The 17840-nt window shown below is 44.1% G+C and overlaps 1 protein-coding gene across 5 annotated transcripts in view; it reads left to right on the forward strand.

The window, feature by feature from the left end:
- pde4ba (phosphodiesterase 4B, cAMP-specific a) overlaps positions 1 to 17162 on the forward strand; it is a 137300-nt gene extending 120138 nt beyond the window's left edge. For 4 of the 5 annotated variants that reach the window (XM_044043536.1, XM_044043539.1, XM_044043540.1 and 1 more), the window contains 9 exons: positions 2102 to 2214; positions 11733 to 11826; positions 14220 to 14512; positions 14596 to 14760; positions 14874 to 14973; positions 15078 to 15232; positions 15335 to 15457; positions 15776 to 15958; positions 16061 to 17162. In XM_044043536.1, the coding sequence (XP_043899471.1) occupies positions 2102 to 2214; positions 11733 to 11826; positions 14220 to 14512; positions 14596 to 14760; positions 14874 to 14973; positions 15078 to 15232; positions 15335 to 15457; positions 15776 to 15958; positions 16061 to 16516 (1682 nt within the window). In that variant the 3' untranslated portion in view covers positions 16517 to 17162. Of the gene's footprint in view, positions 1 to 2101; positions 2215 to 10362; positions 10919 to 11732; positions 11827 to 14219; positions 14513 to 14595; positions 14761 to 14873; positions 14974 to 15077; positions 15233 to 15334; positions 15458 to 15775; positions 15959 to 16060 lie in introns of those variants that run through there. The other variant, XM_044043542.1, reaches the window with a different exon arrangement.
- The last annotated feature ends 678 nt before the right edge of the window (positions 17163 to 17840 follow it).

The raw sequence follows: 17840 nt of genomic DNA on the forward strand, positions 1-17840 counted from the left end.
AGCAAAAATCTAAATATTGAGGTAAAATAAAAGTTAAGTTGCTTATTACTTGCAGTATTTTATTATATTAGATTACACTTTGACCCTGTTCAGACTTGGTATTAAGATCCATCCTCAGGGATCCAATGACGTCAGTGCAGGGTGACTGGGTCCTCGGATCTGGTCACAGAAACCACATTCGGAGGTGGTCTGAGAATGCGTGTGCCCACAGTCCTGAGACTTGCCTGCCATTTATCTTCGGGACACATTAGAGCCTCCTCAGCTGACATTTGCTGCGGTTTCACAGTATTATTACTCTCATCACCGCCCTTATGTTGATTTATCCATAGCCACCATTAGGATACCTTTAAGTTACATACTACATTACTAGTCATTTTTGATTTTTTGATGCTATTATCCAAAGCAACTTATAAGTGATGAACATATGATGGTTACAATGTAATTGGAACGGTGTTGGGAAGTTAAAAGTATCGACTATGAGTCGATCTTGGTTCCTTCTCAGGCAAAAAGAACTACTAAGAAAATATCGCTGACGTTGTTTCGCGGGACACGAGTGACAGCGACGCAGCAACACGTTCTGCCTCTATCTGTGATCAAAGCCATAAGTGTCTCATCTGCAGTTGGTATCTATATTTATCTGCAAAGTAATATATAACTGTAATATGTTACCCCCCTTGCCTATCGCCCTATGTCAGCTGAGATTGGCACTGCCCCCCCTGCGACTCTCATGTGGAGGATAAAGCAGTAGAAAATGGATGGATGGACATACTTTGCATAGGATTCAAAACTACAATGTAAGATATTCTTTTGAGGAACAGTGCAGTGAGAAAACATCTGGAGAAAAGAAAAACATGCTAGTCAAGTTTAAGAAAGAAAGTGCAGGAGTAGAGAGTGCTTTAGACAAGCAAGGCTTAGTTCATAAGTGGTGTTGAGAGATTTTAGAGCAAAGATATTCCCAAAAGACATCAGCTCTCAACAGTTTCTCTAAGATAGAGAGAAAATCTGCTGCTTTGATAGCATTAGGAAGCTTGTTCGGGGGGGGGACCACAAATGAGAACAATCTGGACTGAGATACTCTTTTGTGCAGAGCGAGACAGTGAGAGGAGCACAGTGGTGAAGAAGAAGGAGCCTTAAGCCTGAATAGTAAGAGCTGAAACACATGGGTGCTGACCAAGAAGTCCCTCTGTAGGCAAGAGTCAGTGACGTGAATCTGTCTTACAGGGGATTAGCTGAAGGTGGCGTTCCTTCATTCATGTAGCTACATGCATGTCTGCAAGACAAGCCGAGGTGTGCACCTGGAATCGTCTGGTGGAAAATGAGCGATAAAGTTGGGTGTCATGAGCACAGCAGTGGTATGAGAGACCATGAGAATGTACAGTATAACTGTAAGTACAGTAAGTAAGTAGTGTATTAACACTGGTCACCTTGTGATTTTCTTTTTCTAAATGGTTTGACTCTTCATTGCTCATGTTACAGCAGCTCGAGCAGTGCTTGTTGTCGCCCCCCTCCTCCTCGTTCTATCATTTGCATAAACCAACACATGCAAACATGCTGACAACAAACAAGTCTGTACAGTCAGACTCATTAAAAACATTATTTTGTTCTTGAGAACAGACATGAGACATCAGTGCGTATTTGAATACAGGGCGGAGAAGCCAGGTCTGCTCTCATGTGGCCACGGCTGATGCATCCAGGACGGATGTTAATACCAGGTCTGAACAGGGCCTTGGCAAATGTTTGCGCTTGTCTTATGCTCCAACATACACTCACTATTTTCACTCTAGCTGCCTCTTAAGTCACATTGAGTGTGTGACAAAGCGAGCTCAGGTCCAAGTTTTACTTAGCTCTGCTGTGCTGACATCTGCCAGTCCCTCCTGCTGGCCACAGCTACATCTCCTCGTGATGAAGGAGCACAGTGGTCATGTGCCACCTCCAGCTTTTCCCCCTGCTCAGCAGCAGGAGCAGCAGGAGCACCGACAGGCCCCCGGCGTGGGACCCTTGGGTGGTGGATGTTGCCTGGGAGTGGCAGGGCAGTGCTGGGGCACTGCGTGCACCATCTGTTCTGACTGTGTGTCTGTGTGTGCTGGCTGCTTCTTGACAGATGACGCGTACCAGAAGCTGGCCATGGAGACGATGGAGGAGTTGGACTGGTGTCTGGATCAGCTGGAGACGATCCAGACCTACCGCTCTGTCAGTGACATGGCCTCCAATAAGGTAGGATGGGCCGCGCCTTTCACTGTCATGTATTTAAAATAAATAACAGGCTAAACCTTGACAGAAACTTAATTCGAGCAAGCGAGCATATCTTCGTGCAGAAGGGGTTGCACTGTTTGAGGGAGCACTCAGAGAATCTAAGCAGCTGCTTGGAGAACTAATACCCCAGCTTATGAACACATGAATGACAGTATACAGAATCCAGAGATACTATAGCTGCATGGCCTGACCTGACCAAAACAAGTTAGTCTGAGTAGTCCCGGCATGCAGATGAGTGGTCTTAAGAGAGGAAACTGGAAGAGCACCTGTTGTAATAAATCCACGCACTGAATGCTTCACTGAATGCTTCAAGTTACAGATGTGCAGTTTTCTTCTTCAGTCAAAGTGTTGTTTTATAAATTGTGTAAATTGTATTATGCTCTGCTCAGCTGCTGGCTGGGTGAGCCTGAAGTGAGCCAAGAGGAAAAGCTTGTTATTTCTCATAAAAGTGGACAACAGGATGCAAGGGCTCCTGCAGTGGGTCAAACACAATAAACTCAAGAGGAAGAGAGAGAGATTGTGTGTGTGTGTGTGTGCGCAACCTCTGGTCAGAGTGACTCTCACTTCCTGTCTCCTTCCTGATCCCCTGCTCTCTCTCCAGATGACAATAGACATCACATCATTGCCGTTTGGTTTGGATGTTTAATGGTCATGTTTATTCATCCCGTTTTTTGTCGTCATGTGGACAAAACATCCCACACTGACAGTCACAGGGTCCGGCTTCATTTGAGACGCATGAGTCACAGACTCACAGAGACAAATCGACAACATCTTCTGACAAAAAGGAACCCTTACCCCGACCTCACACTCACACACACCCTGAGCTAAAGTGTTGCCAAAGCCAAGGAAGGGGCATTTTTTCCGTCCACTATCCGTGGACTTGTGTGGCCAGTTGTGACCGCACTTTTAACCGTCAAAAAAATCCTGTAATTTCTATATATTCTTTATTTTATTCTGAAAATAGGGACGATACACGTTGTTACCAACTCTGGAATTCCCTCCCTCCTGACCTCGGCAACACTGACTCCCTCCCACATTTCAAATCCAACCTTAACAGCTCACCTATTCAGGATGCCATAATCCCAATGACCACACTGCACCATCCAATTGTATTGTCTTTTATTATGTTTTATTTTATTTGAATCTATTTTTAACTTATTATATGTTTGCAGTGTACATTTAAAAAACAAATAAGTTAACCAAAGTGCTTTACAGATTTGAAGACACAGCAACAGAAAAGGTATAAAACGTCAATAAATCAATAAAAAGTAAAGTAAAACAGTAAAGTAGTGACATAATAGAATAGTAAAATGGTCAAATTTACATAGAAGTGAAGCAAAATTTACTATTTTTGTCCGGAAGTGAGAGCCAAGGATAAGAGGTGGATGTTGTTATTATTACTGAATGTAGTTTGTAGGCAGGTTGATGTAATGTTAGTAACTCATAAAAACATATGGTTATGCAGGCATTGTAACACGGAGTGAACCTATATCATGTCCGGCCACATATAGACATAAAACATACAGTATAACATGACATTATAAAGTTTTTTGTGCCGTCAGTGAGTGAACACCATGTTTTCAATCTGCGCACACACAGATGTTCTGCTTGTGCGCTTTTATTTTGTACACAAGCAGACGTGTGTGCGTGTGTGTGTGTGTGTGTGTGGGGTTTGCAGACTCTTACTATCTGGCAAAAGTGTAATAAATTATAATAGCAAACCACCAAAGTGTGCGAGAACCTGGCTTTTTTTTTTTAAAGTGAATGGGAGATGAAACTCTAACTAGTTTATTGCAGAACACACCCATGATTAATTACAGAGCTAAGTACAACCCATGAGTCTGGTTTTTTTTTTTTTTTATTTGCTGTTAAACTCACAGAAGTAAATGTGGATAAACTATGTTCTTTAGACCATATGTGTTTAACACATTTGACCTTTCTTTCTGTATGAAATTCATAAACGTGATTAACCTCATTTGTGAGCGTACAGGTCAAATCCAGACTGTGAGAAGTTCCAGTAACGGTGGAACAAAGAAAGAAAAAAATAAAAGTTTGACTTTGCTTTTTCCGGCAAAACACAGTGATCTTGACTTCATCTTTATCTTTATCATCTAAATACATAAAACAACGTGAAAACCTATTGAACTTCAGCAGATCAATGTTGATATTGTTTCATGTGACGCAGTGAGGGCGTGACTGGTGAACACTGTACTACGTCAGGTGGCACAATGCGTTTTTTTTTGTGTCTTATGACACTGCGCTGATGTGACGATGGCAGAGGGACGACTTTGTCCTGACACGTAACCGTCTGTGGATTAGATCTGATAAGCAATCGTCTTACACACACACACACACACACGTGCGTCTTGCATACAGTCTGTGTCTCCCTGTGTTTGTGGCTGTGTACATATCAACAGTAGGATAATCCCACTGACATAGTGATGCTCTTATTTCTCAGCTTGTTTACGCAGCAAACCAAAAACCGTCCCTTTGTCTCATGTCATGGACACATATATATACTTTACCAGGTTTTAGTGGGTCGTTGTGACCCTCGACTACCTGTTGTGTTTCGGACAGAAAAAACAATGTTATTCAAGCCACGGCAGAAACCTGAGTGTGAGGGAGGTGAAACGGGAGAAGCCGCTGCTATACCTTCAAGGTGAAGTGCAGGGGAGGCATCGCAGTCCCAGACCTACAGTACGTGACTGTTCGGTCGTGTGTGGGTCTCACTGTGTCACCTACACACTCCGCGTGAAGTCTGTAGGTCCTTTTGTTATTTGAGCCTGTACACTGTGTTCTCACAAGACACCACACATGAACTCGGTCACTTCACATTTGTAATTTTGCAGGTTTTCTGGTTTGGTCTCTCAGACTCGAGTTGAAGGCGTTTTATAGAGTAACATAAACCTAAATCAGTTTAAAAGAATATAGGAAATACACATTTTAAATAAATGTAAGGGATGGAAATGGTCGTGTTTAAAGCCAGACGTGTTGACGGGATAAAGTAGTCTATAAATTGAGTTGTGTGTTATAGGAAGTACGTTTATTTTGGAAATAAAGAACAATAATAATAATAATGATAATAATTAATGATGATTTGGAGCTTGAAAGTAGCCTCTGTAAGGATAAGATTTTTCCTTATTTATTAGACTCTAATATCTTGCCACTCATGTTGACGTCATCATGTATCAAAGTTACAGAGAAAAACATCCAAACTTTTACGGTTACGAGTTCATACAACCGAGTAAAGCAACACATTCTCATTATTTATTATTTTTTGCTTTAATGAATCCAAATGATAATTATTTATAGAAAATAACAAGTTTGTCACAGGCCTATTTGAACACTGAATGCTTTGTGTGAAATAAAAGTAAATATCATCATTTGTTACAGTGTGATGCTTTTTGCCGTGACCAGGTTCAGTCCTCTCTACCTTGAGGGCTTAATTTATAGACTCTATAGTTTCACTAAACTGTCAATTTACTAAAAAAGCAGCTCAGTATAAAGTTTCAGGAATGCTTTACAACCACAGTGTTCTGATGTGAAACTACTGTATTTTGTTGAACTCAGGGACTCTTCAAAGTAACAGCTCACAAACACCTTTGGCCACTTACACACATTTTAAATGTCAGGAGAGCGGAAAAAAAAAACAAATCTGAAGTTAGAGGAAATCCAACACGTTCATTGTAACAGGAAAGCTTTCTAGTCATCAAAACTATTGACAGTGTAAATGTGAGCTACAAGAAGAAGAGCAGGAGGCTAGAGGCGGGACTACCCCTATGAGGGAGTGTGTGTGTGTCTCTCTTAGCCCTTGCTCCACACACTCACACACACTCACACACACACAGAGAGTGTGGGGTAAAGCCTAGTCAGACCTCGCAGCCCAAAGTGAGTCACTGGAGCTGTGGCGTTTCCCGGCGTCAGAGAGCTAAGGCTTGGTCCTTTTACTCATGCTATAGTCAGACTGAAACAGACACTTAAACGGACAGCAGCCCCACTCTGCTCTGCGCTTCACACACAGAAACATGGGAGCCTGCTGCTTTGACAAGAAAGAGAGGAAACTGGGGAAGCTGAATGGTTGGAGAAAGGTGAGCTTTCCAAGTTCATACATGCTCGGCGTCACTTTACTCCGTACTTTAATCGCTCTTTAGTCTTGTGTCGACTTGAGTTGTGGCTGGAGTAGATGCTTTAGGGTTTAGGTTTTTTTTTGGAAAGTATGTGGTGTTTGTGTTCTGCAGCTGTACATTACTGAAGTGTTGTTAACTTTAGATTTCATACAGCATCTGCTTTTTTAGAATCCTTTTACATCCCTGCTATGAGGCTGTTGAAGGTTAAACACACATGTTTTCAAACTCCGGAGTGATCGCACATGTGTCTCTGGTTCTTTGTGTTGTATTTACCTCATTACAATCTGCTAAGTATGATCTCAGGGATGGGTTACTGTGTCTCAGACATACTACCAGATCATGAGATGATGAGGGGATGGTGTTTAAGTATGGGACACAATCTCTGCAACTCTTGTTAAGTTTGGATGTTAAAATAATTCTACTTATTTTAAGTTTCTGAGACACCTAGAAGCAGATTTTCATGGAAAACAGATGAGCTGAGGGGATTTTTGACAAAATAAAATTCAGCATGTTTGTTTGTCTTTCTCAGGTGGGAGAAAAGTTAAAAAGCGTAGCACTCAGAGAAAGACGGAGGAAAGTGTGATTTGATAAAACAACAGATAGGCAGTGTGATGGAAATGATCTTGTGACTTCTTCAGTACATGACAAAAGCAAGTAAGAGCCGGATTCTGTGAAAGATGTTCTCACAGAACACTGACCGTCTCGAAGACGAGTGCAGCTGTGGCGTCCAGAAATGGTCTAACCGACCACATCTGACTTAACTGATGCTGGTATAGTAACGCAGGAAGGATTCACTCGCTTTAGAGCTCGCCTACTTTATCTCCTAAAGGTTTTTTTGCTCTTCCTGTTCGTTTTCTTTATACAACTTACTGAACACAGGTTCATCGGCATGAATGCATGCTTTCTTGTGTGGATACACACAAGAAAGCATGATGAGCGTGCATGTGTGTGTGTGTGTGTGTGTGAGTCAGAGGAAGTGAGAGGAAGTCAGGCCGTCTGTATCTCTACCCGACATACGCACATATATACGTAGATTGACACCCTGACTTTTACAGTTGTGTCAAAACACGTCTTAGTCGTAGCACGGATGTTACTGCTCTTTACCGTGTGTTAAAGAGACGCCGCAGATCATCTGCTGACGTATGTCAACGTTGGATTCTGTGAATATGAATAGACTGATAGAAATTGAAATACAGACCTCGGTGGTGCTCTCTTGCGCACACTTGTCCTTGAACAAGGTGCTGGACCCAGAAATTGTCCAGTTAACTAATATTGGTTTGATTCTCTGAAGTGATTTCACGGGTCTAAAAGATAATCATTTCTGGGAAATTAGGATTCATTTGAATTTAACGTAATTATGCAATCAAATACCCATTAGTAAGCATAAATGCCACCGTGTCACATCCGTTATCCAAACATCTTACACCTCATCAGTGTTCATTACACGACTCACTAACAACTCGTGTTTGCATGCTTCCATATTTGCACAAAACACTTCTTAAAAACAATGTTGTAGTTGTGAGTTCTGCCTCTGCAGTCTTCCAGGGTCAGTGCTGTCTACAACACGGAGCAGCACACTGAGCTTAGTGTGCCAACTAGTGGCTCAGAGGAGCTGCTTCATTCTTTTCGATTCAAGGCTTATTTGACATTTTAGGCTTTTAAAGCATTTCCATTATTACACCATTGTGTCACGATGCAGGAAATTAAAATACAAATAAAAAAAAAGACAATGCACAATGTAAAATAATAATATTTGTAATCAGATTAAATCAGAATAAATGCAGTACATTATGGAAGGATCAGTACAGGTGTGTGAAGCGACTGGTCAGATCATAGAGGCACGTTGCTATGAGTGCAAAAGACCAGAGTCTTGTGTCGGAGGGGAAATCTGTGTCTGTCTTCCTGCCTACCTGTCTGCCTGGCTGCCTTTCACAGTGAGCTGTCTGATTGGATCACATCTGATTGGAGGAGGCTCGGCGTTATGTGTGTGCCCCTTCTCACAATGAAATACCACAGACTAATTTCACCCCCTCTGTCATGCAGCTCTGTGCAGAATCCACCAGTACATGTGCGAGCAGAGAGATAGAGAGAGGGAGCGACATGATGGCAGGAAAATAAAACAATTGGAATAAAAATATGCTGCCTCTGTGGGCATGTGAGGAGGAGATGCCTGCAGAGCTTTTCAGAGACCAATCCTCCAGTCGTGTCGTGATGTCAGTCACGTAGCTGCATAGGTTTCCCCCTCTGAATGAACAGTCAAAAACAGACAAACATATATGAACGGGTGTAAAATAAGTATGTGACATGTCACCATAAACTGTAAATGAACGCTTTTGTGGGCTGCTGCTGCTGCTGTTAGTGTGTGAAGCTTTTTTCCTACCCAAAGCACTTGCAGAGAGACATCCCCTGCTGTTATTTCTGGTTTCTTATGTATTATGCAGTGAGCTATTGTATAAAAGCAGTCTTCTCTTTTTTATTTATTTATTTTTTGTGCATCCTGCCTCACTTTTTCTGTTTTTTTCCCTCAGTGGGAGGAAAAATCTGGAATCCTCAAAGGGAAGCTTTGATTCTCCCCCCCATACACACCCTCTTCTTTCCTTTTGCATGTGCATATCTCGGTCTGAAGGGGTTTCCTGGGAAATCTGTGGCTGCGAAGTGGCTGTGAACTGTAGATATCTCCTCATTACGAGAGCATCACTCCGCCATCAGGCGTCGTAACAATTGACAAAAAGCACAAGGCTTGACACAGACTTGGCCGGCGGCGCTGATGTAACAGTGTATTCCAGTCAGGTGGCCCGAGCCTTGTACACTGCAGCAGTATCAACACCTGCTCCAAGGACAGCCCATTGATTCTGGCAGAGAGGCAGACAGACACAGAGATTGATGACTGTGTTGGCGAGTGGCAGTGGGGGGAGATATTGACATAAGTGGTGGAGAGTGAGGGGGGAGATGGAGACGGAGGGGAGGGATTCTCAGTCTCTGCATTGGCGGATGCGAGTGAAGGCGATGTGTGCGGCATCCTCGTGACAGCTCAGCAGCTTCACCACATGCCTGCCTGTGAAGGAAAAAAGAGGGAAACCTCTCCTCTCCTCTCCTATCTGTCTTACACTGACTGACGGATGCTGTTGCTATGGTGTTGGGATGTTCTGTTAATTAGTCTATACACACTTACTAACAGACAGTGTGAGAAACTGTGCGTTGATGTCGCCCTAAATTGGGAAAGGATGCAATTACCTCCCGTCTCTCCTTTTTCTCTTCCTCCCTCTCTTCCCTTTCTTCCTCCCTCTCTGGCCATCTCTCAGCTGTTAAAAATAGCCTTCCACAGACACCCTGACAGCATCTAATATTATTATGGGATGCAGATAATGAACAGGCTTTTGAGCACACCACAATGGCTGCTGCACTTTGGGATGTCAAGAGACAAAGGAAGATTCAAAGTGTGTGTGTGTGGGGATTAGGAGCAGATGATAATAGAGATAATGAAGATAAAAATACTGGCACTGTGCGTTCACATCCTTTTAAAATATCCCTGTCCCTTTCTCAGCACTTATTGTTTTACTGTGGTGAGGAGGAATTGCTCGGTGACATTCCTTCACAATGGCTGACTTCATTAAAAAAAGAAAAGAAAAACAACAACACACACACATCCTTTAAGAGGTAATTACAGGGGCTGGAAATTGAAGTAGATGGGATTCATCCACAGCACATGCACAGCTGGAAATTGGATATTAAATATTAATTACTCAAATGTCCCCCCCCTCGGAACATCATTCACACACCGATGCTATGCTTTAATAAGGGTTCCCCCCTTTTCTTCCCACTTTCTGTCAAATCATGTGTACAGAATAGTGTTGCTATGGCTGGCAGATTATAGCAAGGGGGGGAAAAGAGAAAGATGAGGGAGGGAACGAAAAAAGGGAGAAACATAGAGGGGGGGGAGGGGGGGTTGCGAGTGAGAGCTACATCAGTGGGAGCCGCAGAGCAAGACAAATCCAGTGGAGGAACCCCCCCTCCAGTCAGAACATCGTTGCCTCACTCCCTCCTCCTTCTCCTCCTCCTCCCCTCATCTCCAGCGCTGTTTTTTCCCCTCCTCCCTTCCTTGGTTCCTCTCTATTATTCATCAGTGTGCTGAGAGTCCCCCCAGCTCACGGCTCGAGCTACTGCTGCTCCGGCCGATCCACCGAGCCCGCTGGATCTCCTCATCGCTTAGCCTGGCTCCTGCACGCACTTTTCCCCCCGCATCCGTTTATCCCTCCATCCCCAGACATGGAGCCTCGGACCTGGCCCTTTTCTGCTGCTAAGAGGGAGAGTGAGCCATCATCGAGCTGCTCTCTTAGCTTCTGAGAAGGGGGGGGCGGAAACAACAAGAGGAGTGAAGAAGGGATTTTTTGGGGGATTTTTCGGCTTTGAAAGAATCCTTTTCATCCGCCTCCTTTTAAGATTGGATTACAGTTCTGGCTTTGTGTAGGAACCAGAAAACGGGGTCCAAAATGCCTGAAGCCAATTACCTGCTGTCGGTGTCTTGGGGTTACATTAAGGTGTGTGGCACTTATCTACGTAGCTGTTGGGATACCGCACTCATTTCACTGCACCTCCAGTCGTCTTGTATTAGAGGAAATTCAGCATTTTGATGTTTTCACTTGTTTGTTCAGAGCATTTTAAAACACTTGTGTTGACCTGATTACACCAGTAAATGTATCATAGTGACGGGGTGATGGGGGGTTTGACAGGATGGGTGTTTTGTGGTTCAGACTCCATCTTGAGCCCTCTGCAGAGCTGTGGGTCTGTTTGGATGTGTCTCAGTGTGTGTGTGTGCACGCGCATGCATCAGTCTGTCATAAACAGTTGCTGCTGCAGTGCCTGGATCACCGTGTTCTGTCAGATGCACATGTCCCCGCCCCCGTCAATAATATGGAAATGCATGTGGAAATGACCGAAAAATGTGGGAGTGGAGAACAGTGTCGTTCGGGTACAGCGTGCACATTTTCCCTTTGACATCATTGAAATTCTTGCACATTGACGCATGTGAAAGCAAAATAGGACCCAAATATGTGATTTTGTGTGATTAAATGGTTGTGGGGGGGTGAATTGAAATGCATATTAAACCAGTGGTAACACAAATAATGATGCACTCTAATTAATTCAAGGGAAAATGGAGGGGAAAATATACGTTCACCCTGCACTGATTATACTTTGTGATTGAGTAATATTCATGAGCTGGTTAAGAAAAAACTGGGCACTGTTGTATTTTCCATGAAATCTTGTAACATAATTTCTCCCAGGTTTTCCTTCAGTGGAAACTGACATCCCTCTCTCTCTCTCTCTCCCCTCTTCCCTCTTTCTCTCTTGCAGTTCAAGAGAATGTTGAATCGGGAGTTGACGCACCTATCTGAGATGAGTCGGTCTGGGAACCAGGTTTCCGAATTCATCTCCAACACCTTCCTAGGTAAATAAAGAATATCGTGTTCCCTCAGAATCACACTGACAAATGAATTTATAATTCCTTTATTTAGTATCAACTTGTGTCATGATAGAAAATGACAGTAGCCTGTATATCACAATACATAAAAAAACAACAACCAAATACCCCCAAATATTTGGTAGCTCACACAAATTCCCACCTCCCTGCTTTTGCCGCAATGTTCTCCTGCAGCTTCAGTGTTTCAGTGCATGATGTTGAAGCGGTGCAAGTTGTTCTGGCAGGCTTTTCTGCGGGGGCGTTCCATAAAACACTGCGCCACTAAGCTTTGTCTCCATATCCAGGGCCCTGGGCTGAAAATGAAAACAATGTAGAGAGAAATATGGTTGTGGAAGATGTGAGAATAAATGGGCTTTGCTGCATTTATATAGTCTTTAGAAACATTGCTTCTGCTGTGGATGGATATTATTTTCATATCATGAGTTCACTGAAGCAAAAATATGAACCATTTTCCCAGATATTGCTGTGAAAGTTGTTGACGATGAGTCGGACATAGAAGCCAAAAGCTTTAAAGTAAATAAGTCAAAGATATGGATTTACATACAGGATGCACGTTGAGGCAGTCAAGAACATTTATAAAGGCTGCTTCCAATCAATTGCGATTCTGGCATCCTGATGTGGTGTTGTGCTGTTGGCAGATCCCTCTCACCCCCAGATCATACACAGCGAGAGGAGGGGGTGACGGGGAGACAGAGGAGAAGCAATGGAGGGGAGGGAGGGAGGGAGGGAGCTGACTGCAGTGAGGGAGAAAACAGAGGTATAGAGGAACCCCCTTAGCTGGCAGTAAGATGAGCTTGGCAGATTGGGTGACTCATCCCCGTCTTAATGCATCTTTGTCAGTGGGGACACCTTGTTGTGCCTCCTCCCCCCCCACCCCCATTCTCTCACTGTCATGAGAATCCAGACAGAGATAACTATCGCTGTGATAAAGAAATCTCCCAGCGATTACCCTGCTGGTGGTAGAAAGAAAGATCGGCTGAATATTAGGAAGAGGGGGTGAAATGGCTGAAGCAGCACAGTTGACCTGGTTTGGCCTAATCCTGCCATCCTCTTAGGTTAGTATCACATTGGTAATTCATTTATTTTGCCAGTTAATGAACAGAAAATTCACCACTTCTTATAAAAAAAAAAAAAGTGCTTAGTTCCACACTCTAGTCTCTTGGAAGCTGGATCTCATCGAGGTTCAATCTGAATCCAGGACTTTCCACGACGGGTTATTGGTCGACAGCATGCCTTCTGCCTGCCAAACCGCGTGTGTCCTCACGGCATGCTGCTGTCATAATTTCCTTTGATCAAGGTCCCTAAAATGTCCTCATCCACCTTTCCCTCTGTGTCTCCAGCTCTCGGAGCATATGGAGGAGGATGAAAAGGAATCAGGAGTGAGGGAGGGGACAGAGGAGAGGAAAGAAGAAGCTAGAAATGTTGGTTTTGTCTGCTTTGTTTGTCTCTGTTTGGGAGAAGAGATTGAGAGCACTCCGGGTTTGACTGATAGACGAAGAGATACGATCTGAATTGATACAGTAACCAGGGTCATAACTGAGCGACAAACCTGCAGAGCGGTTTATCAGACACTGGCACTTACTTATGCAGAAATGAGCTTGTCTGTCTCTCTCTGTCTTTCTCTCACGCACATGCAGTTCATATACAGGCCTCACACAAACACAGCAGCCGTCGTGCTAATGATGGATTGTAATAAATTACAGGGTAATATATTGTTCTTCCCCTTGTTTCCCACATAGCACGTGTCTCAGAGTGTTTAATTGCCTGTTCGGAATTACTGATGGTAATTGAATCACCCTCCACGCGGGAAGGGTGATGGGCCATGAGATGAGCTGAGTCCAGTCGTGATAGATGAAAACAAAGATAGCATACGTACAGATACAGGTTGTTGATTTTCTAATGTCACTCCTAAGAGATTTCATAAAGCCTCACAAGCTGCGGGTTATTGAATGACTAACTTTAAGGGACCGTCTTGACTGTGCTGAAGACCCGGCTCTCCATCTGTCAATGCGCTGACCTATGAAAGTGAAAAGAGCAGGAGATGAGACGTGAGTCACCTGCAGTGAGACGGAGGGAGTAAGTGCCACGAAGGAAAGACAGGAACAGAGACGGATGAACAGTGGGGGGTTCAGACAGAGGCGGCAGGTGGAGGGAAGGCAGCGTGAATGAAGGGACAGATGTTGAATATATAACTGGATTGATAAATCACATAGGCATTCATCTACTGTAGGTGTTCATTAAGTGCACCTGGGTCCTCGGGCTATAACTGTAAATCACCCCTTTATTTTCATCCAGAGTCGTGTTACTGCAGACTCGTGTTTTATGGGTTTGATTTTAATCCTCCGCTGTCACTCCCACAGACAAACAGAATGAAGTGGAGATCCCTTCGCCGACATCCAAGACACGGGAGAAGAAGAAGCAGCAGCAGCAGCAGAAGCAGCAGCTAATGACACAGATCAGCGGCGTGAAGAAGGTCTCTCACGGGCCCTCGCTCTCCAGCAGCAGCATCTCCCGCTTCGGTGTCAAGACCGAGAAGGAGGAGCAGCTGTCCAAAGAGCTGGAGGACCTGAACAAGTGGGGCCTGAACATCTTCACGGTTTCAGAGTACTCCAACAGCAGACCCCTGACCTGCATCATGTATGCCATCTTCCAGGTATGGAATGTAATCATCATTTTGAATCACTATAGTTTGACGATGTGTTCCTGAAATACTAAATATTTTTCATGTTTTTCCAGGAGAGAGATCTTTTAAAGACATTTAAGATCCCATCGGATACATTTGTGGCCTACATGATGACGTTGGAAGACCACTACCATTCAGATGTGGCCTACCATAACAGCCTGCACGCTGCTGACGTGGCCCAATCCACACACATCCTCCTATCAACTCCAGCCCTGGATGTAAGTCACAATATGAAGAGTCACTTAACTCTTACCTTTTCTCCCTGAGACAATGCTCTGGTAAAAGAGTAGTGTGTTTTCCGTCCCTCATTCTTCCTTCCTCTCTTTCACAGGCGGTCTTCACAGATCTTGAGATCCTGGCAGCCATCTTTGCTGCAGCCATCCATGATGTGGACCATCCTGGAGTTTCAAACCAGTTCTTAATCAACACCAGTAAGTAAAAAAATATCACTTGTCTGTGAAACCAAATCAGCTAAAAAAAACAAATCTGCCTACAGAATGATATAAATTGTTGTTTTCCTTTGACCTCCGTCCAGACTCTGAGCTGGCATTGATGTACAATGACGAGTCTGTGCTGGAGAACCATCACCTGGCCGTGGGATTCAAGCTGCTACAGGAAGACAACTGCGACATCTTCCAGAACCTCACCAAGAAACAGAGGCAGTCACTGCGCAAGATGGTCATCGACATGGTAATTTATCCCCTGTTCATATTTCAGCTATCATCTGCCTCAACCTGTGTGGGTTGCCTTGATGCTGACACAGTTCTTATTGCATTTTCCTCACTTGTCCAGGTCTTAGCCACCGACATGTCCAAGCACATGAGTCTGCTGGCTGATCTGAAGACCATGGTGGAGACCAAGAAGGTGACGAGCTCTGGAGTGCTGCTTCTGGACAACTACACCGACAGGATACAGGCAAGTGCTCCATGTTTTTGTCACTGGACATACTAGAAACCGTCTACTTCTCTTTTTCCCTCTGCTTTTAATAGCACTGATCAATAGCCAGTATTGGCTGAGGTTACTCAGCCAGTGGTCATTAGCCAGCCTCGATAGCTGACCTCTGCTCCCACCATCACTCCTTCTCTCACCCCATCCATCTTCTTTTTGCTTTAAAGTGTTCCCTTTACACTTTACTCTTTTGGTATTTGTAGGATTTCCTCTTTATTACACCAAAACAGTGCCATTTTCTTGTTTTGTGTGCATTTTTTAATAAATGGAAATGTTGTGTTGTAGGTGCTGCGTAACATGGTGCACTGTGCTGACCTGAGTAACCCCACCAAGTCCCTGGAACTGTATCGTCAGTGGACCGATCGGATAATGGAGGAGTTCTTCCATCAGGGAGACAGAGAGCGAGAGAGAGGGATGGAGATCAGCCCGATGTGTGACAAACACACAGCCTCAGTGGAAAAGAGCCAGGTGAGGAAAAAAAGAACAAAAACGCACACTGAATTATGCACAAACAACGACAGGTGTGCATCAAAGAAAACTGGATCCTAACCAACATTTTTTCCCTTTCAGGTGGGATTCATCGACTACATCGTGCACCCTCTTTGGGAGACATGGGCTGATCTGGTCCACCCAGATGCCCAGGACATTCTGGACACTCTGGAAGACAACAGGAACTGGTACCAGAGCATGATCCCCCAAAGTCCCTCCCCTCCCTTCTATGACCAAGGCACGCACGGACACAGTGGATGCACTGGAGGGCAGGGAGGTGGGGAGAAGTTTCAGTTTGAGCTGACCTTGGAGGAGGAGGACTTGGATGGAGTAGAGAAAGATGGCGATGTGGAGGAAGGGGAGGAAGATGAATTAGAGGAGGAGGAGGAGGAGGAGGAGGATGATGATAGTAGAGGAGATCGTGAATCTCCTCCCCCGGACTATTTGAACTGTCAGGATCACGAGGAGGGCAGAATGATGGAGCCCACGACAGCAATAGAAATCGTGACGCATGAGGCGTCGCCGACAGATACATAGGGTTTTCATCGCCAGGCTCACGTGGTGATTTGAGAGTTTTTTCGGAGAAAAACGAGGGAGGAGAATCCTCTTGCAGCTGTGCTTTTTAAAAAGCCCAGAGAGGCAAAGGCTTTGTTTTGGCCCGCACGTGGGTGTCTTGCACTTGGGTGTTTGAAGCCAGACGTGGATGGACAGTTTCAGTGAAGCGGCTTCAGAGTTCTCAGGAAATAATTGCTGCGGACATTTAGTCTTAGACGGACAAATGAGACTGGGGGCGGAACTTGAAGGATTTTTGGCCAGTTTGGGAAATGGTTACTTATATTTTCAGGACTGGCATTAAATGGACATTGACACTACTGAGAGAAGTTTTGTACCTTAAGACTTTTTTTTACAGATGACCTAGAAGTAGCATAGAGTAAGATCTACTGATCGAAACATGTTTGTATAGCAAGAGAAAGTGTTTACTTTTTTCCTGTACCATTTGTCAAAGGACTTTTGTGTGCCTTTTTTACTATTGTCTTTATAATAGTTTTTTATTTATTGAACACTCTAGTATGTCTGTGAAATGTTTTAGGGTTTTTGTTTTTTTCCCTTCTTATCTTATTTTTGTATGTTGAAGAGAGAGAAGAGTCTTCCATGTATTGGGCAATAGAGAAATCCAAACAAACAACTCTTGGACAAATTCATGAACACACACACACGCACGCATCCTACGCACATTTGTTTTCATCACACATGGAATTCAAACTCATGTACATTTGTGGTGCATGTTTCTCGTCATGTCGCAGTGATATGCACCACATCTATTTTCATACTGTATCCACTTCATAAACATTTCCTCTTTCCATCGTGACGGTCTGCAGACCATTGAATGCTTCCAGCCTTTTCACAACCAAAACTTGACTTCATGCAAACCTCTGAGCGAGGATACAAAACCTGTGTGGTCAGGTATTCCTGATAAAAGATTTGCATAATTGGGATATTTTTAGTTTTGAGCAATAGTGCTTCGGTGTCTGATAAAATGAAGTCTGCCAAGGACAAAATGCACAACAGCACCAAGTCTATTTGGAGCCCGCAGGTATGCTGCAGTCCTAATAATCCTGTGAGTCGGAACGGGTCCTGACCCCAAACCTGTCGGATGTAACGACTGCTGCCCCCCTTAGCATTCAGGCCCAGACCAGACGACTAAAGGTGCTCGTATGAAAAGGCACTGATCAGTGGCACTATTCACACTTTACAAACCCTTCACAGCTTCATCGGCACAAGCCCAAAAACAGTCAGGCTGGTTATTCTCCTTCCTGAGAAAAAAAATCCCTCAAGAGCTGCTTCTGCTCGCTGACGTCAT

Source organism: Solea senegalensis, linkage group LG14 (genome assembly GCF_019176455.1).
Source record: "Solea senegalensis isolate Sse05_10M linkage group LG14, IFAPA_SoseM_1, whole genome shotgun sequence".
In the NCBI taxonomy this organism is placed as follows: Eukaryota; Metazoa; Chordata; class Actinopteri; order Pleuronectiformes; family Soleidae; genus Solea; species Solea senegalensis.